The following is a 27,515-nucleotide window of genomic DNA, read 5'->3' on the forward strand; positions in this document are numbered from 1 at the left end:
GTGATGGTTAGTTAGTTAGTTAGTTTAGTTTTTATTTTTAACACAAATATTTCAATTTCATACTATTTCTGTAAACCTAAGCGGCTCATTATTAGAAATAGGTATCAATTTGTGGTAGAGTGGGTTCGAACCAAGAAATTCTGACGTAAGAGTCCGCGACACAAACAACCCTATTTACCCTTAAATAGTTGGAGAGTGGAGTTTTAAAAAAATACTTTGTACTTTCGGTTATTTGAAACATTTAAATTAAATATTTATTTTGAATTATTTTCACATTATATACGAAATTAAAAATAAATAAGCGTGAAAATAAACGACCATTTTTGCAAGTATATTTTAAATACCTTTGTAGGACAACACACATTGCTTTGAAAATTGTAATGCTTTGATCGTAAATCTCCTCAGTGCATAACGATCGAGTATGATTTATATAGGAATAACACCACCGATCGTCAAAATTTGTTAAATGCGTCAAAAGCTGATTGTTTTTTTTTGCTCGTTTGATCATTCGTGAATATAATACAAAAAAAAAACAAACAAAGTGAAACCCTTGTCAAGAGATCAGTATTCCGATTAACATTTAAAATTATTTTACACTTGAGAGTTTGAACAAACTAAAACAAAATTGCGAAAATAAGAGTGATGATAGTCAAATATTTTCATATTTTTTTACTACACCTCATCAAAGATGAAGAAGAATATGGAAGTATGGACATTTACGGGGATGACGACCGTCATAGGCTGGTTCAGCCCCGTAAATGTCCAGACTTCTACCTATTGTTGACCACCACACTTCTCAAATTCTTGGAAGTTCTATATATAATATATTAACCAATCTCGAAACTTTGTTCTTGAATCACTAGAACTTCACTAGACACATCTATTGGTGAGATGATAAAAATTCTCCCGTCAATGTCAAAAAGCAATATAAAAAATAACTTCTTTTTGTGAACAAGTATTTGTACAAACTTAATATGTTGTAAATATTTTCAAAGCAAATGTGTCTTTTAAATTTTTTTCTCTTATTTCAAGCAGCATCTGAAATTAAACGTAAGTAATGAAAAAATATTTGAGTATTGTAGATTGATGCATTTCTTTCCAAGCAAGGACTTATGTTTTATTTATTCTTTTAAATTAAATTTCATCTGCAGTTTTCCACCATCGGCACGTTCGATAGTTTAAACGTACGGTAAAACCAACTCCAGAGGAAGAAATATATACACTTCAAATTATTCGTGTCGATAAACTCACAGGTTGAGAGATATAATTTTTAGCTGAAATGATTGCTTTTTTAATAAAATATAAATATTTTATAAAAACTAACGTTCTTCATATATACCTATAATATAAATTTGTATGATGGATGTTTAAATAGTGATACAAGGAATGAATGAATGGCTAAGAATTGCATGGCTGAGATAAGAATTATCGATAAAATTAAGAAAGGTGTGTTAGGGTGGGGTTTGGGCATGTGAATCGAATGAGTGAAAAAATAATGGTGAAACAAATTTATGAGCCAAATGCGGTTGCTAAATGGAACAGAAGAAGACTGAGGAAAACTTGGCATTTTCAAGTATGCGAAATACTTTTTTTTTATTAAAGAGAAATATTTTTGCTTTTATTATTTGCCAAAATATTTTAATTTCATATTATTTCTGTCAGCTTAAGCGGTATTAAATTGTGGTAGAGTTGGTTTGAACTCAGAAATTCTGAATCGAGAGTCCGTGATACCAACTATGGGACCACAGCTCAACACTCGAAAGTGGACAGGTCAGGAGTTGGCATAATCGGCAGGTATGTACGACGAGATAATAAGAATTTGGCGTTCTATTCTATCTACCAACTTCCGCGGTGAAGTGGCATGATGGTTAGTTAGTTATGTTTATTTTTCGAGTAGCAGTAAAAAAATTATTTTATGTGCAACGAAATATAAATTAATTTTTTATTTTAAAATAAGTATTTCTCCAAAACCTAACTAACCACTGCAATCTCGTGAAGAATTTTCGATCAAAAGCTATTAAGCTTTTCCCTTTGTAAGTAAATAAACCAATTCGGGGTTAAATTTCACCGCGAAAATTATAAAGGATAAATCAAATACTCAAATTAACGAAGTTTTAAACTCAAATAACTAAAGCTCTCTTTAACCGAAATCTAGCACCTTGATGTGATTGTGATTATTTGCGGTCAAATAATCCAAGAAAAGTTTAAGTAGGTCATTTGCAAATAAATAAGTCTTTCAAGCTTTTACCAATGAAAACGAAAATTCGGCTGATATATTTTTTTCAATAAAAAGCTTCATTCATCTCACTAATAGATGTCTGTAGTAAAATTCTAATAATTCAAGCACTACGAACACTACGTTTTGAAATTGAACTATAAATATTGAAGTTCCAAGAATTTGAGTAGTTTGGTTGTTAATCATGGTAGAATTGGTGAATGTTACACGTGTGTAAAGTGATCACTTAAACAAGCCTTTGACGGTCGTAAGCCCCGTAATGACCAGACCTTCATATTCTTCTTCATCTATATTGAGATGTCAGAAAATAATAAAGATCAAAAGTTGGCGCCTTCGAGAATTCAACAATGATAATATTTCACACCCAATGGTGCATAGAGCACTGCATCGTAAAGATGTTGTGTTCTCATCAATAAGGGATTATTTGGTAAATACATGAAGTAAAAATGATCAACCCTTCGTTTCAGGTACCAGTCTTGGGTATTTTAAATTGATTTCAGATTGAAAAATCGCTTACTTTCATTTTTAGCCCATTGAAATCGAAGCCAGAAAGGTAGCCAAATGCGCTTCTATACTCTGAAGGCGTCAATTCCCAAAAAATAATTAACAATCCTTTTTACTTTTTTTAATGTTTTTTTTAAATCGAGTTTTGTTTAATTTTCATCATGAGGTCACCGAAAAGTACGCCGCTACTTTATTTTGTATTTTTTCTTCCTTTTGGTACTACAAAACATACTTAAGAAGTAATTTTTTATTTATTTATTTTTTAATAAAAAAAAATTATTTTGGTTAGCTTATCCACTTCTATTATCACCAAAAAGTACGCCACTACTTAATTTTTGTATTTTTTTCTTCCCTTTGTTACAAAAAATGCTTTTAAGTTTATTTTAGTTTCATTTTACATTTTTTTTCTTAAATTAAAAACAATGATTTTTGATAGTTAATACAGTTCTATTAAAATAAAATTTCGTAACGTTAAATTTACACGCAATAAATCTACCACAAATTTAAAAATTTTATGAAAAAAAATATTTTTCAACATGCATTTAAAATATTCAAAAAATCCTTATAGAATTAATTTTGTAATTTTCGAGTTTGCGTTTTATCCTGAAAACGGGAGATACAAGCAATAAAAATAAGGAGCAAGGAATAAAAATAAATGAAAAGTCTCGAATACGTATCTTCTAAATCATTTATTTCCGTAATTCTTGACATAAATTCTTCTACATTTAAAATATTTCTTTACATATTTACAATTTCTTTTATACATTACAAATTGTGGTATCTATCATAATTTCAGTGAAAAATTAATTTACTTAGTGTCTTACATACATGATTCCCTATAAATTGTGTCAAAGTGAATTTGTTAATATTATAAATTATTTTCGATAAACTATATATTATTTTTTGGATTCAAACAATTAGTTATAACAAAAACAAAAACAAAAAATATTCTCACCAAAGTAATAAAACCCTTATCCGCACCCCAATGGTGCATAGGGCACTGCATCATATAAACGCAGTGTTATTTTGATTGTTTACACATGGAAAAAAGGTGATCAGCCTTTTGCTTCAGGTACCAGTCCAGGGTAATATTGAATAAATATTACAGTGAAAAAATCACTTCTATTTATTTTACCCCCCTTGGGAATCGAACCCGGGACCTCCAGAACGATAGCTGAGCGTGCTGACCATTACGTTACGGATAGTAAATAAAAAAAATAAGATTTTTTTTTCTTTAAATACACAGTTTGTATTGAATTCTTCATATACTTAAATACAGTTTGTTTTAAATTCGCGTATATTAAAAAATCAAAAAGTGAGAGTAAATAAATGAGCTGTAAGGCTCAAGGTTTTAGTTTAAAGGCATTTAAGCATTTTTGTAAATAATAAAAAAAAAAACAAATATTTCTCAATAAAAAATACAAAAAAAAATTGCACGGAGCAGTGAAAAATATTTAAAAACATATTTCATTACCTTACACTACTGATGTAAATTGCTGTAGAATTATCGAATCTTAATCGAAAATTGCGTGATGTTAAGAAAGTCAGTCAAACATTTTAGGTACTAGTGCTTGATAATATTTTAATAATTTGTTACATTTGTTGAGAAAAAAAATATTCTTACGTTAAAAAAAAACAGATAATTGGAATAAATATTATTTATATTATCCACTGACACTTCGTGATGGAATTGCATTTTTAATTTATTATTAGATTAAAACCAATATTTTTAACTTTTCCACTTTTTTATTTGACCAGCGTCCGGGTTTCGTCGTTACCGACATCATCATCTGGACCAGTCTGATGATGTCGGTAACGACGAAACCCGGTCGCTGGTCAAATAAAAAAGTGGAAAAGCTAAAAATATTGGTTCTAATCTAATAATAAATTAGCAATAAATATTGACTTACCGGCACATTTCAATTTATTACACGACTAGTTTTGAGAACTATAGATGTTTTCAAGTACACACTGAGTTTTTTCGAAGCGATTTATTTTTTGTCTTAAATATCAAGTACACAAAATTTATGTAAAATCAAATAATAAAATTTACTGGTAAACTATAGAGGTAAGTATAATGGCTTACAAGCTTTTAAGAGATAAGATGATATTGACATGTCTGTAAAAAATGTAGTATTATAAATTTATTATTAGAAAGAAAAATAACGTTATAACATAAAACAAAACCTGGTAAATTGTTATTAATTTTGAGAAAAATATTATTTGGCGAAGATAAACATATACAAAATAAAGATTAAAACTTCGTATAGATTTTATCCTCTTTAAATCATTTTTATGGCAAAATAATTCATAATCTTTTTCATGCCATATTAAAAAAAAAAATACGAAAAAAATGTGTACACATGTAACATATTCTAGAAATCAAATTATTGTTATTGTTTTGGTCTTATATCTTATGAAAAGTAACATATTTACATACAAAAATAATCTAGTACATATTTTTTAGTTTAAAAAAAATATTGATACATGTTTTAATAATATTGCGATAAAAGAGAGCTTTATTAAATGTAATTTTTTTAGTTTTTCTTTGAGGGGTGAGTCTTTTAAATATTTAAATAATATGAAAGGTTTTTAAAAGATTTAAGCTTAGAAATAAGTAACTTATAGTAAATCACTTTAAATTATTAGTAACTGATATTGGTGAGTTCGTAAAATGATTAACCATTTTGCTTATACTTACAACTAAACAAATACAATAATATGTGATAATTTATTTCTTTGTTTATTTATGTTGTACTTAATTAATACCACTTTTTCTTAAAATCTACTATGACAAGTGTTTCCTATTCATTTTGCAACATTTTCAAACAATGTTATTTCTAGTAATTGATACGGTGTTTGAAAATGTCACAATATTAGTAAAGAAAAAGTGGTGTTCACTAGGTAAAACATACATTTAAAATGGATATAATTTATCACAAAGTGACTGCCGATTAAATTGATTACAAAATTTTATTTCCCTTAGGTTATTTTGCATTCGTGATAATGATAAGAACAATAAATTAACATACTCAAATCGGACAAATATCATAAAAAAACTTTAATTCCATTCGTTCAAACAAAACTTCAAAAAAGCAATTTGTTCAAACAAAACTTCACAATAGAGTCCAATAATCTGAAAATATCCTTAATTTATGGGTGCACATTACTATGAATGGACCGTTCATAATTTGTGTCGTGATGGTACATTACATCAAACGTTTGAAATAAATACCATTTTATTGTTACTCTCTCGGTATTTTACATTCCCAAAAAATCTACATAAGTCCATTTATTACGGTTATAAAGTGTACAGCAGCAAAAAATTTGTCGTTTATTTTCGAGGACAATAATTTGGTTGACTAGCTTACAGCAAAATTAAAATCTGTTTGAATTGATATTTAAAATGTGTCTACAAAATTACCAAATTAAACCCAAAAATAAGTCGTTATTAAGATTTTACTGATATCTCAGCTAAGATGAAGAATATTAAAAGGCGGAAATATAAAACTGTTGTAGATTTAAATCTGGATATTTACAGGGTTTACGGCCTGTTGTTTTATGATTTTTTAATCACTTTTCGAATAAAAAATCAACCGTCATTAAACCTTAGACTGACATTAATTACTAAACGTGCCTTTTTTGTTGCAGGTTCAATGGCATGCTCTCCCACCAGCAGTTAGATACAATCATTGAGATGATCTTCAGAAAAAAAAACGAAAACAAATTTGTTTACTAATTCATATCAAAAAATATTTCCACCTAGTTTAATAATTGTGAAGTGCCCCTGTGATTGTGGTTTACAAAGAAAACAACTGTTTATATTATCCAATTAAAAAAAATAAAATTTGTTAACACTTAATTATAGTGGAAATGTAAACAGTGGCATGGTTGTAAATCATGCGTACAAAAGTGATTATTATAACCATCCAACGACACGTTGAAAGCCAAGTAAATAAATAATTAATCTTCCATTTCATCATTTCAAAATATCCATCAACTGTGTTGAGATATCAATAAAACCTGGTTAAATAAATAATGGTTAATTCAAAATGAAAAATAGTATAGATTAATAGTATAACATTCATCTTGAAAACAATATATGGAAAATACTCCTCAACAGTGTAATAATAATCGATAGTTAACAAAATAATCTTGAAAACAACTTAAAAAACAGCATCAAACTTTTTAAAGTTATTTCATTACATTGGTAGATGACAAAAAAACCCTTTCCAATACTATTTATATATTTACAAAATATTTATGTTCACTTAAACTATTTCCTTAAATTACACAATTAAACATTTAAAACAAGAGTGTTTCACTTCAATAATAAATCACAATTTTTATACAGATAAAAATTTATTGTATTTTTAACTCTATTATTACCCTACGTTTGTGTTGAATTGTTCATCAACGATTAACGTCGAAATTTTGTGACAACTCTTATGTACAGTTTTTATTTGTGTAAGAAAACTTATTAGGGCGTATTTCAGCTTATGCGGTTGTTGAAACTTGAAGAGAAGAGACATGCGATGGAACAGTGGAGAGAAATGATGAGATTGACTGACAAAGTCGTCAGGGATGCCGTGTTGGTGTTTCCGTGTTGCATTGCAGCCGGATGTTCTCCTGAAAAAAGAGCATATTTCAAATTCACCCTTTAAAACAACAACACAAAAATGTACATCTTATTATAAGCAATAAGAATCTGAGTTTGTATACGAGTATATATTATTGTCTGCCTCCGTAGTGTAATGGTCAGCACGCTCGGCTACCGTTCTGGAGGTCCCGGGTTCGATTCCCAGGGGAGGTGAAATAAATATATGTGATTTTTTCACCCTTATATTTATTAAATATAACCTTGGACTGGTACCGGAAGCGGAGGGCTGATTACCTTTCCTTCATGTGTTCGACGATCCCGATAACGCTGCGTTTATATAATGCAGTGCCCTATACACCATTGGGATGCGCATAAGGGTTTGAATGAAAATATATTATACAAACATACATATCACCTTATAATGGAAAATTATATTCCTATTTAGATAAAAAAAAAATTCTATTATTTTTTAAACTCCTCGCTTTTTTCATTATTTGTGATAAAGAGAACAAGATTATTTTGAAAATGAGTAGAAATTAGATAACTAAGTAAACCAAAAGTAGTAAAAAAACGATATGCTATGACAAAAATGCACCTTGTATATTAAAAATACCAAAATGAAATTCGACATTATGTAACGACGCAAATTTCAAAAGTTTATTTATTTATTTTAAAAATGTTTCTACAAATTATTTGAATATTTAAAAATAAATATGTGAGTTTGTTTTAAAATCAGTATATTATTTAGTGATTTTAAAACAAGTTATATTTGAATTATTAAATGGAAAATCACAATGTTAATGCTTCAAATATAAATTACATTTGATTATTGGTTGGTATTTTTTTCGTTTAAAGACTCATCCAAAAATAGATAAAACTTATCTATTCACGATATTTTAACATGTATTAAAACATGATAATTTCTGACAAATAGTTATTCTCATGTTATTTATTATAAAGAGATATAAATATCATGATTAAAAGGAAACAACATATATCACTCACTATTTTCAACAATGTCATTTATCAAAAAACTTGATTTTTAGGAGATCGTTTTTAAAGTTTAAAAATATAATAAAATTTATTAAAAAAATATCGTATTGAATATATTTAAGTATTGAACTTTTTACTGTGAGAAAGATTTTTTAAGGTAAAACCTGAATGTTTTTTCTCCATTTGAAAAATATAAAGTTTATTTACAAATAATTAAACAATACCTTTTTTTCAAAATGCAAAAACATCACTTTCTGCCCTGTAGCGGGTAAAAATTAAGTTTTAAATATGTTGCTTTTATTGGGATAAAGTACATTTTCTGGGCATCCTGAAAACACGCACAACTGAAAATTAACGCTTTTTGATATATGACGTTGTTGAAAGGAGTGAGTGATATGTCGATCCTTATAACCTAAGAGTATCCATATTAGTATTTACTCCAATCAAACGAAACAATTTGGATACAACAAACAGAATTATTCAAATAATCTTCAGAAAATCACTCAACAAATATATTCAACCTATGGTATTCTCTAGTAATTCATAGTATGCAGGAGTGTTTATCGATTTAAATTACTATAACAATGCCCTCAATTGTCTTGGAGGTGATTCTCAAAAGGCCTGGGGAATTCCATGAGATTAAACCTGAGCTTTACAGTGAATAGGGTGTCTGGATTTGACGCTTCTTTGATCGAATCAAATCGTAAAATGTGACGTAGACAATTCTGTATTATAAAGCAAGGAATTCAGGTATATTTTATCTTTGAATCGAGATGATGAATTTTGATGAAATTGGGTTTTCTATAAAAAGTTTTTTTTTTTTTTAATTTATAATTTATATTTGAAGCACTAACTTTGTGATTTTCCATTTTATAATTGAAATGTAACTTTGTTCTGAAATCACTAAAAATATTTAATTATAATGTCTACTTGTTTCGAAGCCAACCGCTTCTTTATCCAGATGCGGTTAGTTTCGAAACCGGTGGACATTATAATTGAGTTCTAATAAAATATTTATAGTGATTTTAAAACGTAATAAGTTTTATTATGTAAAAGAAAGTATAGAAAATACATTTGATTAATCGAAAATGTTTTTTTTATCTCAATCGAGGTATTGTATAATTTTTTACGTGATTTTGTTGTAATATTGTAAAATTCAGATAATTTTATTCAGTACCTTCAACAACAAGGTAAACAATGCTTTCAATAAACAAAAATTAAAATAAATATTATTTTTATCGTTGATGATATAAGCATGTGACTTATAGATAAAAGTGGTTAAAATAAATACGTCATAAATTATTGCGAAAATATTATACTACATCTACAAAAAAGTAAACAATGCTTTTATTGAAAATATTTTTTGTATAAATATTTTTTACCGTTGATAACGTGTACGTTGACACTAGCTCCCCCCGCGGAAGTAGGAACACAACTGTAATTCCCCGAGTCAGTGATCTTGGCTCTGCTGATCCGCAGTCGTGACGTCAGAGCATCCGTCCACTCAGACTCCACCAGGACCCTGGACGCCTCCGAGTGATCGTTTGGATGCTGCAAAGGCACCTCAACTAGGGTGGTACCTGAAATGTATTATCAGTTATTTTCAGCTGGCAACCCTGAATGCAGAAAATCTGACATTATTATTTTCAGGAGCCTATCATATTAATGTTTATGTATTATAATATTATTTCGAGAAATAAAAAGACTTTGTGTTTTTATCCACTCACATTTTTATTGACCAACTAGTTTCGGCAACAACCTGTTGTCCTCTTCAGGGTTTAATTTATGACTTTTTGGTCAGGGTAACAGGTTGTTGCCGAAACTAGTTGGTTTAACAAAACACAAAGTCTTTTTATTTCTCGAAATAATAAATCAATATGATCCACAAAGTTAGTGCTTTCAATATTCAAAACATTTATGTATTTATTTTATATATTAAATGTTAAGATCAAACACTGATTTTCAGAGTCTAACTAATGTTTTTTATTGTTCCTATGTGATTCTTCCCGAATTATTTAACAATCTTGGAGAAGCCTGATAAAACCATTTTCATTTTGTATAAAACTCTTTTTGTCAAATAATGGACATAATGGTGAACGTAATATGAGTTTATGAAGTTATTTATAAAGTTATTTATTTAAGTTTATTAAGTTATAGCTTAAGTCAGCTAAACGCCAGGTTGTAACCCCTGGGATGCTCAGATATTTATCCTCTTCCAAATAAAGAGGAATGACAGATGTTTCATATCACGTTGAGACACATATAATTTATGCTACTTATTTTTCAACAAATATTTTTTTACAATTTTGATTTATATTTATCGCACATATAAGTGGCTCGACTCATATCATAAGCAGCAAAAATGAGAACTTATAGCATCCATGCTAGGGTTGATTATCTAGATATATTTCTATAACTCGTAGTCCTACCGTGCCTACGAAAACCATATCGCTCACTCCTTTCAAGAACGTCATTAATCAAAAATCGACAATTTTCAGTTGTACATGTTTTTGGAATACCCAAAAAATGTACTATATCCCAGCAAAAGAGGCATATTTTTAACTCAATATTTACCCGCTATAGAACAGAAAGTGTTGTGTTTGCATTTTGAAGAAAAATTATTGTATAATTATTTAAAAAAAATATTTGAAATATTTTTCAAATGGAGAATGAACCTTCAGGTTTTATCTAAAAAGATCTGATGCACAGTAAAAAGTTCAATAAGTGGCTTGATATTTATTTTTAATACATTTTATTTTATATTTAAACTTTAAAAACGTTCTCCTGAAATATCAAGTTTTTTTTATTTATGACGTTCTTGAAAGGAGTGAGCGATATGTGTTCTATCGTTTTTGCAAAAAACGTGGCCAAATAATTTAAGTATTCGCATAAAGCAGAGAACAACACACAAATCATTCATTTATTTAGAAATTGTATTTCAGGACCCTCATACCTTTGTACCAAAAGATGGTTCCCAAATCATGTGGACCTTGGCTGATGACACAAGTGAGACTAACTGCACTTCCTGCCTTTACGTATATATCTGAAGGGCCAAGGATCTTGGCTTTCGCCTCTGAAACAAAGAGAAAAAAAATTCTTTGAATATAACTGTATTACAAAATGTGCAGTGCTGCCTTTTGTTGTCGTTTTTAAGTGAAAATAATTTTTGTCTGTCATTTTTAAGTGAAAATATTTTCCGAAATTGATTTGTAGTTACTTTTTGGTAATTCTATCCAGTTTTTTGTTGTTGCTGTTGGTAAATACCACTTTTGGTCAAATCTATTATGACACCTGTTTTAATGCGTTAAGCATAAATTTTAACACCGCATTTTTGTACTAATACACTTAAGTGGTATTCACTAAGTAAAAAACTATTTTTGTAAATAAGTTTGACTTTCCATCATTTTTTTTGCTTGTCTTGATGGCGTTTTAAATACACTTGTGCCAAGTAAAAATCACTTTAAAACAGCTTTTTGACAACTGTAAAAACAATTTTATTTTAAACAACTCATTATGATTTATTATTAGATTAAAACCAATATTTTTAGCTTTTCCACTTTTTTTATTTGACTAGCGACCGGGTTTCGTCGTTACCGACATCATCAGACTGGTGGTGAATAAAAAAGTGGAAAAGCTAAAAATATTGGTTTTAATCTAATAATAAATTAAAAATGCAATTCCATCACGAAGTGTCAGTGGATAATATAAATCTATTAACTTATTATGAATATAACAGCAATACACGAAAAACTAAATACAACAATGCGCTTTTCGACGGTTCATGACACTTAGCGTTTACAATCTTTTAGATTGCATTATTGGGTCACTGCTTCAAAAATATTATGAAATCACTTTTTCTAACCCTTTTCCGCCGACAATGGTGCATAGGGCACTGCAACATATAGAAACAGTGTTATTTTAATCGTTAAATACGTGAAGGAAAGGTGATCAACCCGGAGCTTCATGTACCGGTCCAGGTCATTATTTAATAAATATTAATATGATAATACTTTTAATAAAAGTTTTATTTTGAGACCCCTAGGAATCGAACCCAGAACCTCTGGTGCGCTAGATAAATACGTTGACCACTACACTATGGAAGCGAACGAATATTAAACATATGGAAAGTACATATTTTATTGACAACAGATCTATTAATATATGTATAATAAATAGAAATATGATTGTTTTAAGTTTTTTAAAATGTATTTTTATACATTACACAAAAGATCATAAGAAACATAATGAATAAATACAACATATTTATAAACGGTTTTTTTTATTCGCCTGAAAGAGAGAGAGAAATGATTATTTTTAAATGTTTATATGCTAAAGGGCTCTTCAAAGGCTTATTTGGAACTTTATTCCAACAAAACTTGGCTTTGTGAATGAAGAAAAACGCTCACATGCCAACGTCAACATAAAAGGTTTTATTTTAGTAGGTCATCGGTAGAAATGTTGTTTTAGGCTCCTCAAAGCAAGAGACTTTGTTTTTTGCAAACCTACCCACTCGTTGCAGTATAACTTGGAAATATAAAGGGATGATTAATATATAGCCCATTGCAAATAATATCTCATAAGAAAAAATCAAATGAGAATGTCAAATATGGTTTATATTATCATACGAGGGCTGTTCAATTAATACATATATTGACGACATACATCAAAATGTGTTGATTTTAAGGTTACACGTCTGGGTCACATACAAAGTAGTCACTTTCCAAATGCATACACTTTTAAACGGGTGTTTTCACTTTTGGAGACAGTCCTGGAACGCACTTTTGTGATATGATGGGAATTTAGAATTTAGAACCATAAAGAATTCCAACGGTGATCATGTCTTTAAGAACAGTGTCCATCGACGGTTGCTTCTCGTTGGAAGGGATAAGGTAGAAAGTGAATTTATTCAAGTCCAGGTGTATTATTTATTTTTAAAACATTTAAACTGTAAATTGTTATTGTATCTATTGTATCTAATGTGTATTATCTAATAATTAAAAAAAAAAACAAATAATAATAAATAAAAAAATGTATTTAAATGTAAGTATTTCGACTTAACACAGGCCATGCCTTAAGAGCCGTAATTCATAAAGTAAAAAAAATGTATGTATCTATGATATAAATAAATAAATAAAATGTAAAACACATTGCAGGAGGTTTACCCCTCTTACAAATAAGTCACACAACCTGCACCAAGAAAAAGAAGAGGAATTTTGGTATATATTAAAGCACTTATATCGCTCCACCGTACAAAATAATTTATTACTTTGGTTATAACTCCGATACAATTTTTATTTATTGACTATCAATGCAATCGCAATGGATGACGAGATTTTACAGGCTTGAAATCCTACGTTGTGGGTCACAAAGAATCGCGTTTATGCTTTGGTTGAAATAAAATTAGCAGAAATCTTTAAACTTCTGAAGGCTATTCATTTATATATATTTATCATATAGTCTTAAGTTGTTACAACGTATCTACATTATCAATGCAAATATAAGCAAAATCACAAATATAGGTCGACGGCCCCTACGTAAAGTAGTCTATCTGTAAATCTGTTACTTTAAATAATCTGTAAATCTGGCACGTCGAAATATGGGTAAAAACAGGTCAAAATTTAACAGTGTTTTTTATATAAATATTCAGTCGCTTTTGCTATTAGAAACAAAAAATCCTCCAGGTAGCTTTATTTGCTCATAAAAACTCAAAATCTAAAGTTTTTCAAAATTTTCGCAAAAACTTTGTGGCACATTTTATATACATTGTTTTCAACATTGTTTTTAACCACTTTTTTAATGGTACATTTTTTCTCCAACCGGTGTCGATAAGAATCTTGTCATCATCAGGGTTTAACATGTACTCATTAGAAAAAAATGAGTATATGGTAAACCTTGATGATGACAAGTTTCTTATCGAAAGTGAAGAAAAAATATACCAAAAAAGGGGGTTAAAAACAAAATTGTTTTAATTTATAAAGTTTCTAAATAAATTCATTTAAATTTTGACATACACAAAATATTGTGATTCTAATATTTTGTTGAATATTGACTTTTAAAAGAAATGCGCATGTACTTTTGGACTGACCTGTATTTATATTAAATCACGTGACTCCGGGCAGTAACATGTGACGGTGTACGGTAAAATGTGTAAACATAACGGGATAATATCGGCATAAACGAGGCGATAATTTTTCTATATAGCAAAGTTATCAAAGACACATTTGGAGAAAAGTACACGATTTCGGCCGACTATTAATCTTGTGCAGATATGGCCCGTAAATTCCGGGCTGGTATTAATATAACCGTTATTGAAAAACTCAATATGTAGTCAGGACACATAACATATTTCCTCCAGTTAATCTCGACATTATATCGCCTTCCAATACGTATTATGTAACAGTTAACTGAAAATAAATGTTTCACGTTTACGTTTTGATAAAACTCATACAGGTTTGTGATGTCCACCTCCTTAGTATTGTAGTTAGAACGCTCGGCTTCTTTACTGGGGGTCCTAGATTCGATTCTCAGGGGGAGGGGGTCAAAAATATATAAGTGATTTTTTTACTCAAATATTTATTCAATATTACCCTAGACTGGTACCTGAAGCGGAGGGCTGATCACTTTTGTTAACGATCAAGATAACACTGCGTTTATATGATGGTGTGCCCTATGCTCCGTCGAGTGCAGATGAGGGTTTGAATTGAATATTTTATGGTTGATTAATCTAATGATGAAGATTTTTTGAAAAACAAGTAAATTAATGAATCTAGATAATATCCATAATCAAATGAGGCAATATCATGACGCAACGCATAACATATCCTATGTTTATTTTATTTATCGAAATGTCAAAACTTATGATGTTACATATTTGTAAGACCCTCTGTCATTACTAATAGCAATACAAGCAAAACTAAAACATCCTCGTGCAGACAGCATGTTTCTTGGCAGATGCTATAATATTGAAAGCTCAAGCGTTGTAACATGAAACATAAGAATGAAGGCATGTTTGATTTCTCTTTTATTTATTTTACATTTAACCAGACCGCGCAACAGAAGCACTTGCACGAACACAGCCAGTTCTCAAATAATAATAAAAAATTCTCTTTTATCGTCAAAAAAAAATTCTTCTTACCCTTATCCGTATTCAATGGCACTGTATCATATTAACGCAGTTCCTTATATGAAGGCAAAGTAATCATCCATGCGCTTCAGGGACCAGTCCAGGGTAATATTAAATACATAGTAGATTGTAAATTCACTAATATTTATATTCACCTTCCCCTAGGAATCGAACCCGGAACATCTAGCACAATAGCTTAACATGATTACCAGTACACCACAGAGGTGGACAAAATTAATTCATATAAATAATTAATCAGTCTGTTATAACGCATGTCTGTGGTGAAAAAATTAGAGCATGTTCGTCTTCGGGTCGACCAAAAATCGCATGTGTTAAACATTTTGTGTAGTTTTAAGTGTGTAAATGGTGCTATGGTGGTGGAGGGTGATATTGTTTGCATGCAGTATTAGTGATTGTCCTGACGAAGGGATGGGTACGTCTCGAAACCGGTAGACATAAAAATCTCGGTGAGTGGTTATATACAAATATTATAAACATTTTTGTAAAAAAATGTTTGTAGAAATGACTAACCACAAAGTCAATGCTTTAAATATTAATAATATTAAGAATAATTAATCAGTCTTTTACAAGGTGAGCAATGTGAATGAAATATTATATTTCAGTACATTCAGGTATTTGCGTGACATTTTAATACTTTTCCTTTCATTTAAAATTCCCATAAATCAATCGAGAGAGATAGAGGGAAAGCGCGCTAAGGAACTGAAATAATAAATTCCGTCTTCAAATTTCGGTTTTCAGAATTCAAAGCGATTTCGGCTTCAATCCTGAAATTTATCAAGCACTTCTGCGCGTTATTACAATCGCTTTATTCCGAAGCCTTAACAAATGACCGGCCAGGCCAGCGGAGGGTAGTTTTCAGCCGAGCATGAAAGGTTTAGCGCTCGTGTGATTTTGAACCTCCCGCATTTAACATTTTTACGACGCCGATAATTCCCGCAATCGGGAGCCAAGAAGTTGTTAATAGCAGAGACCGGGGACCCTCATTTTGTTATTATATGTCTTAAGCGACCAATTACTCACATTGACTGATCGCTCTCCTTGTTATGATTGAAGGTACTGGAAATTGTGAAAATTTAAGAACACGGGCAATACAATTTGAGATACGAGAAAAAGAATTATGAAGAATAATGATACAATATAATTTACAACATTTTGAGTGTGTCCAAAAACTAAGAGCTTCGTTTCATCTCACCAATATATCGCTCACTCCTTTCAAGAACGTCATAAATCAAAAATCGTCGATTTTCAGTTGTGCATGTTTTCGGAATGCCAAGAAAATGTACTATATCCCAGCAAAAGAGGCATATTTTTAATTTAATATTTACCCGCTACAGGGCAGAAAGTGTTGTGTTTGCATTTTGAAGAAAAGGTATTGTTTAATAATTTTTTTTTAAATACAAAATATTTTTCAAATGGAGAAAAAACCTTCAGGTTTTACCTAAAAAGATAAAAAGTACAGTAGGTGGCTCGATATTTATTTTTAATACATTGTATTATATTTTTAAACTTTAAAAACGTTCTCCTGAAAAATCAAGTTTTTTGATTTATGACGTTATTGAAAGGAGTGAGCGAACTGGAAATTGTGAAAATTTGAAAACATGGGCAATACATTTGAGATACGAGAAAAAGACTTATGAAGAATAATGATACAATATAATTTACAACATTTTGAGTGTGTCCAAAAACTAAAGGCTTCTTTTCATCTCACCAATAGATGACTCTAGTGAAGTTCTAGAGATTCAAAACAAATGTTTCAAAATTGGTTCATATATATATAGAACTACAAAAAAATTGAGTAGTGTGGTTGTCAATAGTGAATGGAATTGGTAAATGTTACACGTGATCACTCAAACCAGCCTATGACGGTCGTCAGCAACGTAAATGCCCAGACTTCCATATTCTTCTTCATCTTTGAAGAGATGTCAAAAACTAATACATTATAATCTTTCAAATAGGATAAAATTCAATACAAGTTTCTTTTAATAAAGTAAAAAACGTGGAACTTTATTGAAAAATAAAATGAAAAATGAAGAAGGATCAAATTCAATACAAGTTTTTTCGTAGTTTACATGATTAAGAGGATGACCCAGTTAAAGATATATATTTTTTTCAATACTGTTCGTTCATGTATTGAAAACCCGGTAAAATGTGTAATGAATAAATATTAATGCCACATAATTGATTGATTTGTTGATTGATTCGACGTTATAAACTTATAAAACATAAAAAAGCACTTCCATTAGATCGCTTATCAGTTTACTAATATTTATGTGTTTAAGGTTGTATTATTAATTCATTTCGAATGTAGTAAAAGAAGAAGTAGATCCTCACTAGATGGACAAACCAAATCAAGCCTGCCATAAGTTCAGATGGTGGTATATCGGGAGAGGCAAAGAACAACTACACAAAATGTTTTGAAGATAAGAAGAGAATATTGTTCCGATTATTGAGGACACCGAAGGAAAAAAATCTGAAAATATACCAAATATTCAAGAAAAAATCTTACGATTTCCATTTTTATAACACAAACACAAATTTTATTTATTAAAAAAACTTATAAATACGTACAAACATATATATATATATATACATATATATATATATATATATATATATATATATATATATATATATATATATATATATATATATATATATATATATATATATATATATATATATATATATATATATATATATATATATATGAAAGCTTTTTTAATATTTTCTTTACCAAGATATCCTTTTGAATTTCCTTTATTCTACTTTTGAGATCAACAAAATATTTAAACCTTGATATCCAATGTACGATTTCACCGATTGATTTTCTAGTTAAGTTTTTAAAAGTCGAATAAAATGGAAGAACTTCGAGATGGAGAAGAAAAATGTACTTCAGGACATGATAACAATGTAATCTGAGAAGTTTCTACAACTTTATCACTTCAAACTTCTACTCTCCTACCATCCTAATACATCAATATGAAAAATGATATCTTTCACAAGTGAAATAAGTCGTATTGCTAAGAATAAAACAGGGGTGATCAACAATGCTTAAAAACAACGTGTCATTTTAATTTCACAAAATATTTTCAAACTTAAAATAAAATCAATATAAATGTAAAGATGAAGAAAAAAAAAGATAAATTCTCTAAGAGTAATTATTTTTTGTTATGGGTAAAAAAATGTGATACGAAGGTGAAAAATAAAAATACAAATGACTGTTAGTTAAAAATCTTTAACCTTCATTAGTTATGCACCAATTGTCTTTATATTTAGACACATCATTGCGTTAAAATACGTGCTTGTTTTTTTATTTATTTAACATAAGTAAGAAGTTAAAAAGTTCGTTTGTTAAAAGTGTTAAAACTTCTAAATTTCTTCACTGATTATTTTGAAATCAAGGCATCGTTGCATGAGAATACGCACCTATGGCATGTTATAGTTTGTTGTTAAAAAAATATTTATCGTAATGGCAGCGCTGTCTGTTAAACGTAACAGTAAAACACGTGATTCTAACATTGTTAATGATAACTGTTTAAATATTTTGTAAAATTTATCACATTTAAAATGTGTGCTTAGTGATTCACAAAAATGCTTAGCCCAGTACTAAAAAAAAGGTTCCTCAATTTTCAGTTAAGTATACTGTACTTTAATCGTTTATGTTGTAGCGTGTTTAACATTTAGTGAAAGCATTTTTTTTAATTCAAATTTTACTGGATAAACGTAATTTGTTCTTAAAATCTATTTTCAAACGTGTTTCGATGTATTCGAGATCACTATCAAACATCGCACGGTAGTGAATGCATTGGCATACGTGTCATAATAAATTTTAAGAAAAAATCAAATGAAATACCAGTAAGTAAAATTAAAATGTAAAATAGAGATTTTGCTAAATCAATTAGTAAAAATTATTTCTCTACCTTATTTTTAGCAAAATGCCTATTGCTTCGTAACAGAGAAAAATATTTTGCTGTTGTATTTACGTAGTTCTCTATTTCTTGGAAATATACTTTCTCATCAGATTAAATAATAAAAAAAGGTTAACAACCACTCCAAATTTCTCTGCAGCCCAATACATTTTTTATTATTTCAATAACAGGCGAACACACAATGGAAGGCTCTATAGTCTACAATTGATATAGAAGGGGAGACATGCTTCCAAGTTTTTCAGCTGTAAAAATACTACCCTTAGTCTTTTGTGTCCAATCACCTTCGGTTTATATTTTCTTGCTCTGTAATTTCGCTGAAAACCTTTTCTGAAGGTTTTCACGTTCTTTTGTGTTATCAACAAGCGAAATTCGCGTATTCTTTGATCATTTAGAAATGAATTGTACAAAAATACATTGAATTATATGTGTTTAAAAACAATGATCCATGCAATAGCCGCACAAACAAGAGTAATCGCCTCACTATCAAAATGGTCCAGTCAATTATCCGCCAATATGTTGTGATTTTTCTTCTGAACAGCCATGTTAAGTCGCAAGTATATGCTTATAATTCAACAATAATTGAGAAATTCAAGGACAACATCGAACATTTTATTGCTTAAATACAGCAAAATTTATGTGAAAAAGTGATGGAAAATTGGTTCAAGAAAATACACTTTATCTAGAGATGTCGTGGTACTGACATAAACGCTGTTATTTTTCATACATAATGGCATAATGTAACCGTTTCAAAAAAGTGACCACAATTATTTTGAGGATTTTTTCTTTAAATTTTTAAATTGTCTTAAATAATAAATAATCACTCTTGATGGATTTTTTTTTACTGTGATACTGGTTTGGTTTACATAAAAAAAAACTAACTAACTAACTAATTAACCATCACGCCACTTCCCCGCAGGGGTAGGCAGAGAGAATATAATGCCACACCACTCGGTCTACAACCATTCTTCGCCTCTTCCACGTTCATGCATCTCCTTATACATACCCGCCGATTGTTACGACTCCTACCTAACCTGACCACTTTCAAGTATTTGGCATACCTGATCGTGCCATGTTTTTTTCGGTCTTCCTCTGCTCCTTTTTTCAATTACATTCGCTTCATAAATTTGTTTTACCGTTCTTTCCTCACTCATTCGCTCTACATGTCCAAACCATCTCAACACAATAAAAAATTATCGCATAAATCTACAGATCTTTTTCATTCAACATCATTAAAACTTTATGTACATTTCAGATGATGATCTATCTCTTCGTTCCACTCAGAGGACAACACTTTCCATTCTTCGAAACACCACATTCTTCTTCTGTTATCCTTTTTCTGTCAGACTATAAAATGAATTATCTGCTTATACGAAAAACAGGAACCAATGATAGAAACACTTCAATCATTGTTTCCTGTTCCATTCTCTCATCAACTCCTTATCTGATCCTACTCCCTTTACCTTCCTTGTTTTTATCAAGTTATACTTTCAAAAAATGCTATACTGTTATCATTTCATTGTAACGCCCAAACTGTTTATGTTTTATTCGTTTTACTTATGTATTGTAGAAGCATGATCAAATTTATGTTTTTCGGTCAAATCAAATCAACTGTTTTTCTAAAAACTGTCAATTCGACGGCTGACAGTTGATTTGCAGTCAGTACGTTTTGCCATTTCATCATGAATATACTGAATGACCATTATTCGCGTCGTAGGTTCAGTCAATATTCAGCTTGATCCCCTTTTTCAACGCAAAATTTTGTTCACCGATGAGACACATTTTTCGTTAAATGGCTGTCAATAAGCAGAATCGCAAAATTTGGAGTAGGAAAAACCCAGATGCCTTTGCCGAGACGCCTTAAATCTATTAATAGTCTGTTTGGTGTTCTTGATGGGGAGGTGGAATCATTGGTCCAAATTTTTTTAAATACGATGCTGCCAGAATGTTACGGTAAATGGACAGCACTACAGAACCATGCTTACTGACTTTTTCGTACCTCAGTTGAATGGCATTGATGTGACAGAGCTGTGGTTACAACAAGATGGCGCAACATGCTTTACGGCGGGTGTCACCATCAATTTATTGCTGGAAAATTGAATATATGCTCCTAAAAAATCCAAATATATAATTGTACTTGTGTTTTTACTAAGCTACCGCTGTTTAAACTTATATAAAGTTGATATCAATTAATTTTATATTCATAAATAAATAGTTTATTTTTGTGAATTAATATAAATTTATATCAGTTGAGGAAATTAAGTATTATTTTTTTTTATTTCAAATAATAATTACAAAGAAACATACCTTCCCCATTGTATAGTAAAAAACGATTTAATATAAAAAATCGTTATTGGAAATCAGCATAGTGACGCTGTGTAATCGTAGAAAAGCACAGTTTTCTTTCATGTCGCCTTATTTTATGAAGGAGTCTCATTTTACACAGTAAACTAGTAAATTAATTACGTTCATGTAATTAAAATGTAAGTTAATCTCTTGAAAAGCAAAGAAACAAGACGGCTAATAACTTGTAAGTAAAACTCCCAACTCGATTAAAATATTAATAAAAGTTTGACTGACGCTATGCCTAAGTTTTCATTCATAAAAATATTTTTGTTTTGAATTTTTTAAACCATGAACGGATTTAAAACATGACAATTTTTAAAAATTTAATTAATTTCAAAATTAAGAAAACTTTGAAGATATTTTTTGTCAGTTAATTTTTAATTAAAATTAGTTTTGGTATTAATAAAGTTGTTTATGTGATAAGTGATGAATGTTAAAATGAGATCACGAATGAAAGTTTTGGAAGTCTTAACCACAAAGTTTGAGATCGATAATCTGAATAATTACAATTGTTTTAACCGCAAAATCAAACAAAATTTTGAGTGTGTCCAAATACTTGTTCACAATTCACTGCTTAATAAAAAGCTTCTTTACATCTCACCAATAGATGTCTCTAGTGAAGTTCTAGTGATTCAAGAACAAGGTTTCTAAATTGGTTCATAAATACAGAACTTCCAAGAATTTGAGTAGTGTGGTTGTCAATAATGGGTAGAATTGGTGAATGTTACACGTGTGTAAAGTGATCACTTAAACCAGCCTATGACGGTCGTCAGCCCCGTAAATGCCCAGACTTCCATATTCTTCTTCATCTTTGATGAGATGTCAAAAATAATACGAAAAATTAAATTTATAATTTAAATTTGTCTATTTTGCCATGTTATTGATAAAAATATTACATTAAAATACGGTAATATGTAAACGAGTATCTTAGATTTATATTTGTTTTAAGGTATGTGTTCTTTTATTCGGAGAGTTCTTTCTAGGGTTCATGATAAATTGGGTTGAAAAATATTTGTTGATCGAATTTTAATCAAATTAAACTAAATGATGGTGCAATTAAAAACTTGTTTTGGCACCAAATGAAATTCGTTTCAAAAACAATTCTTGACTTCATAATAGTCTTAAAAGATTTGTTACATAAACTTTACCTGCAAAGGGTTCCTAAAAACATAAGATATTGATTTTTAATTAAAGTAAATACCACTTTTTCTGAAATAGTGGTATTAACTAAGTAAAACATTTATTAAAAATGGATAAATTTTACCACAAAGTGACTGCCGAATCAATAAATGAAATAAGATATTGAATTTGAAGCCACGCTATTTTTGTTCGTTCTTGGCTAACGAGGTCTTGAAACATCGAAACACTTTGATCATCTTTTATATATTGTAAAAAGATTATGATAAATATAAATTTACAGAATGCATAATTATATAAATAACAAATAACCTTTAATGGGCCTGAAGTCAAAATGTTATTTTGGCATCCGAATGAGATTTATTTGAGTAACAATTCCATTATCTTAGCCTTCTACTCTATAATAGTTTAAAGAGATTTGTCACGTAACTTTTATCTTATTTTCAAATATCAAAATTTCACCTGCAAAGGGTTTCTACGAATATATGATTTTAATTTTGAAGCCAACCCAGTTATCTCTCGTTCGTCATAGGTTACTAAAATCTCAAAACATCGAAACACTTTGGCCTTCTTTTATTTTTAGTAAATTGAGGTAAATAAAATATAATTTTACCTTCTGGATATATTACCTTATCAAAATCATATTTTGGCATCCGAACGAGATTCGTTTAAATAACATTTCCATTATCTTAGTTTTCGACACAATTATAGTTTAAAGAGATTTGTTACGTAAACTTTACCTTATTTTCGAATATCAATATTTCACCTGCAAAGGGATCCTACGAACATAAGATATTGAATTTGAAGCTACCCCACTCTCTCGTTCGTCCTAGGCTAATGGCAAACAAGAAGTGGAAACTAGATTTAACAACACGCAAAAGTTTAAACAGCCCAAAGTCACTATTGACCCAACTTCCTCCATTGTACTCTACGGTTTCCGGTTTCGTTAAGGGTGGGTGTGTGAATTAATAGGGTGGGAAAATATGCTGCGAAATGGGGCGAACATAATGCCTTTGGAAAAGTCGTAGGAAAAATTATAATATATTTTATAGCATATGAACACATTTCTCTTTTATAAATAGATTTCTTTTCAAGAAATTTTATTCAATCTTATGAAAACACAGCGACGATGGAAAGCGAATGGGTTGAATTAGAATGAGGGCGTTTTTTATTTAATTTTTTTATAATTTCTTATAACCATTTTAATTAAAAAATTGATCAAAACCTAATTTTTTCAAAAGAAACTCACCAATTTTATTGAAAATTTGATATATCGTTTAAATGAAACATACCATTCATGATCAAAATAGTCAAATTAACACTGCTTTAATTTGATTAAGTAATATAGATTAGGTTAGGTAAGGTTGAGTAAAGTAAGGTAACGTTAAGTTAGGTTCAATCATTATTGGGTACAAATGATCATAAAAATAAAGTTTATTTCAAAATAACGACAATTCATTTTATACTCAGACGTTAACCCGAGTAAGAATTAGAGTAAACTTTATGTTTATTTAATTTTATTTTTTTACAAATATTTATCTCGTTTGATAAAAACTTTAATATTTTATTTCAATTTATGAACAGTTAAATAGTTTTCAAACTGTGATAAAATAAATAACTCACGAAATCTGACTCGGAACCTCCGATTCGAAGAAACACTTCGATGAAACCACATAAAATTTATGAAGCCCTATTTTGAACCATGGAGTTATGGTAAAATTGTATAAATTTAGACTAGATTCCCCACAATTCAGTAGGTACACATTGGATTATTGGTTTCACATGCTTTTACCAAGCTTTCTCTAAATACAGTTCATATTATACACCGCATCGTTATTCTCAGGTAAGAACTCTTTCGTTTCCTTGCCATACTTCATTTTTCATCACACTTATTTTTTCCTTTTTTATGCAAGCTGCTAGACTATGGAATAGACTACCCTTTCCCGCGAAAAATGCATCTTTTTTAATTACCTTCGAGAAATGCCAGAACACAACTTTCTTTTCATACAATTATAATATTTTTTAATACACTCTTTTCACCCTCGTCTTCTTCACAAAATTTTATACAAAAATTCTCTTTTTTCTGTGATCCTCACACTTTCATAACAAAATTTACTAATATACATTTCATATTATTATTTGACATCTCAACATATATAAATAGTAATAAGGAGGTCTAGGCATTTATGGGGCTAACGACCGTCATAGGCTGGTTTATGTGATCACTTTACACGCGTGTATTCGATCTCAAACATGTATTCGTGAACTATTTGGACACACTCAAATTGTTGTAAATTTATAATATTTGTAATCTACTTTACAATTTTTATTTGATTGGTTAAAAAATATATCTTTAAAACAATGTTCCCGACTGCGTTTTTCATTTATTGAACTAAACGTTTAGCAAAATAAACATTCATGGCGTCAAATTTTTATTTTTATTTATTTTTTGTAATAAAATTTATTGATTGATTAGGCAACAACTTGTGTTAACAAATATCCATTTTAAATTTAAATTTTAATAAATGGTGCATAGGGCACTGCTTCATATAAACGCAGTGTTATCTTGATCGATTACACATGAAGGAAATGTGATCAGCCCTCCACTTCAGGTACCAGTCCAGTGTAATATTGAATAAATATTAGAGTGAAAAAATCACTTATATTTATTAAACCCCCCTGGAAATCGAACCCGGGACCTCCAGAACGGTAGCCGAGCATGCTGACCATTATACTACGGAGGCGGAAAATGATTTTTAAAAAAGTGGTATTTATCAAGTAAAAATTTATTTGATTTAAAAAAATATTATTTCTGGTAAATAAGTAAAGAAGTGCTAATTAAAAATGAAAATTGATGAGATAATTTAAATTGGAAGTAAAATATCCATATTATCATTTATAATAAAAAATATCAATATTTGTTCGTAATAATATTTTTTCATAATAAATATACATAGTCAACTTCAAGTTATCTTACCTCCAACCTATGCAAACTCAAAATTACTCAATCTTTTGATACCTTTGACCCTTACTTCTTGTACACTTACAATAATATCAAAATACAAACGATGGCTAGATTTTTGAAGCCATATACTAGTGTCTAAAAACATTTGTACTATCCCTAGAAAACATGCTTCCTAAATTTACGAAATCATCGACCTGTTCCATAATTTCCCCATTCACCAATTTTTCACACCCAGATTTATATTCATCTCTTTCAAAAACCATAATTTTGGTTTTACCGACATTCATCAGCACATAACATAATACACTTTAAAATATGTAGAAAAAATTAACACTCGTGTAATACCACGTAATGAATTTTATTTTATTACATACGACTATTTTAGAAAACTACCATTTAATTGTAGTTTTTAAAACTAGTCGTGTGTAATGATATAAAGCTCGTAAAGTGGTATTATTTAAATGTTTAATTTAAAAAAATATAAATTTGTCATTCCACAATGTTAATGCCGAATCGATAAATAATATTATACACTTTTGACACCAATGCCTGCAGGTCTCAATGGTTTCCTCAAAGTGTCTTTCAGTTTACTTTGTATATATTTTTAAAATTATTTTAAATATAATTTCATAGAAATATGCAACAATTCCTTGTTATAAACATTGAAAAAAACCACGAAGTAATATACGCTTTTGAAATTTGCACTGCATACACTTAATAAATGTACGAGTCACTAATGTGGCTAAATGACACTTTAAACAATTATCTCATCTCTCCCGTTTCAAGCATTGACTAAACAACCTCAGTTCATGAAACGTGTCCTTTATTATTATTTTATGTTGTATGTTGAAGCAAACGAAGCAGTTATCCTAATGTCTTCTGTCAACAGCAAACCAGGCTGAACTAGTAGAGCTTTGGATAATATAGGGGTGCAGGTACACTCTAGATATAAGCCAGACTGTGGTACTATTTGCTTCACAACCTCCGACCGCCGTTATACCTGGTTTAAGCGTCAAAGCAAACGACCACCCAACATTAAGCTATGAAATTTGACTTGCAAACTGTATGAATAATTATTTCTGTAATTATTTATATTATTTCGAACCAAAATGCTGCTTAAAAAATGTTTCAATCATTTTATTATTTTCATTAGAATAATTAACAGAAAATAAAATTGATAATACGGGATGATTTTCGAAAGCCAAAGCAAACGGCCACCCGACATTATATGATTTCAAACGAAAATGCTGCTTAAAAATATGTTTCAATAATTTATATAAATCAAAACCTTATCCGCACTCCAATAATGCATAGGCATTGCATCATATAAACACAGTGTAATCTTGATCGTTGACAATTAAAGGAAAGGTGATCAGCCCTCCGCTTCAGGTACCAGTCCAGGGTGATATCAAATTAATATAAGAGTGAAAAATTAACTAATATTTATTTTACCCCGGGGAATCGATCTCAAGATTTCCAGTACGGTAGCTCAGCACACTAACCATTATACTACGGAGGCGGACAGAATATGCATAAAAAAATACTTGTCAAAATTTAGCGGAGACCGCTATTGTGTACAGAGCAAAAGTGCGTCATTTCAATCTACATTCAATTTGGAAAATTGATTTTTTCTCAGATGTTCAGATATGTATAAGCGAAAAATC

At 29.7% G+C, this 27,515-nt stretch overlaps 2 protein-coding genes across 2 annotated transcripts in view; one reads left to right on the forward strand and one right to left on the reverse strand.

The window, feature by feature from the left end:
* Nucleotides 1-6,546, forward strand: part of LOC148301509 (uncharacterized) — a 46,237-nt gene extending 39,691 nt beyond the window's left edge. Inside the window, exon 4 of the mRNA XM_088273140.1 lies at nt 6,392-6,546. Within this exon, the coding sequence (XP_088129266.1) occupies nt 6,392-6,423 (32 nt within the window). The 3' untranslated portion in view covers nt 6,424-6,546. The remainder of the gene's footprint in view (nt 1-6,391) is intronic.
* Nucleotides 6,547-6,558: 12 nt separating this feature from the next.
* Nucleotides 6,559-27,515, reverse strand: part of LOC148301510 (zwei Ig domain protein zig-8-like) — a 334,565-nt gene continuing 313,608 nt past the window's right edge. Inside the window, exons 6-8 of the mRNA XM_088273141.1 lie at nt 11,287-11,406; nt 9,716-9,913; nt 6,559-7,369 (exon numbers count right to left, since the gene is read on the reverse strand). Of these exons, the coding sequence (XP_088129267.1) occupies nt 7,233-7,369; nt 9,716-9,913; nt 11,287-11,406 (455 nt within the window). The 3' untranslated portion in view covers nt 6,559-7,232. The remainder of the gene's footprint in view (nt 7,370-9,715; nt 9,914-11,286; nt 11,407-27,515) is intronic.

This window comes from Brachycentrus maculatus, unplaced genomic scaffold (genome assembly GCF_059751285.1).
Source record: "Brachycentrus maculatus isolate JH-2025_06_01 unplaced genomic scaffold, ASM5975128v1 h1tg000554l, whole genome shotgun sequence".
NCBI classification, from domain to species: Eukaryota; Metazoa; Arthropoda; class Insecta; order Trichoptera; family Brachycentridae; genus Brachycentrus; species Brachycentrus maculatus.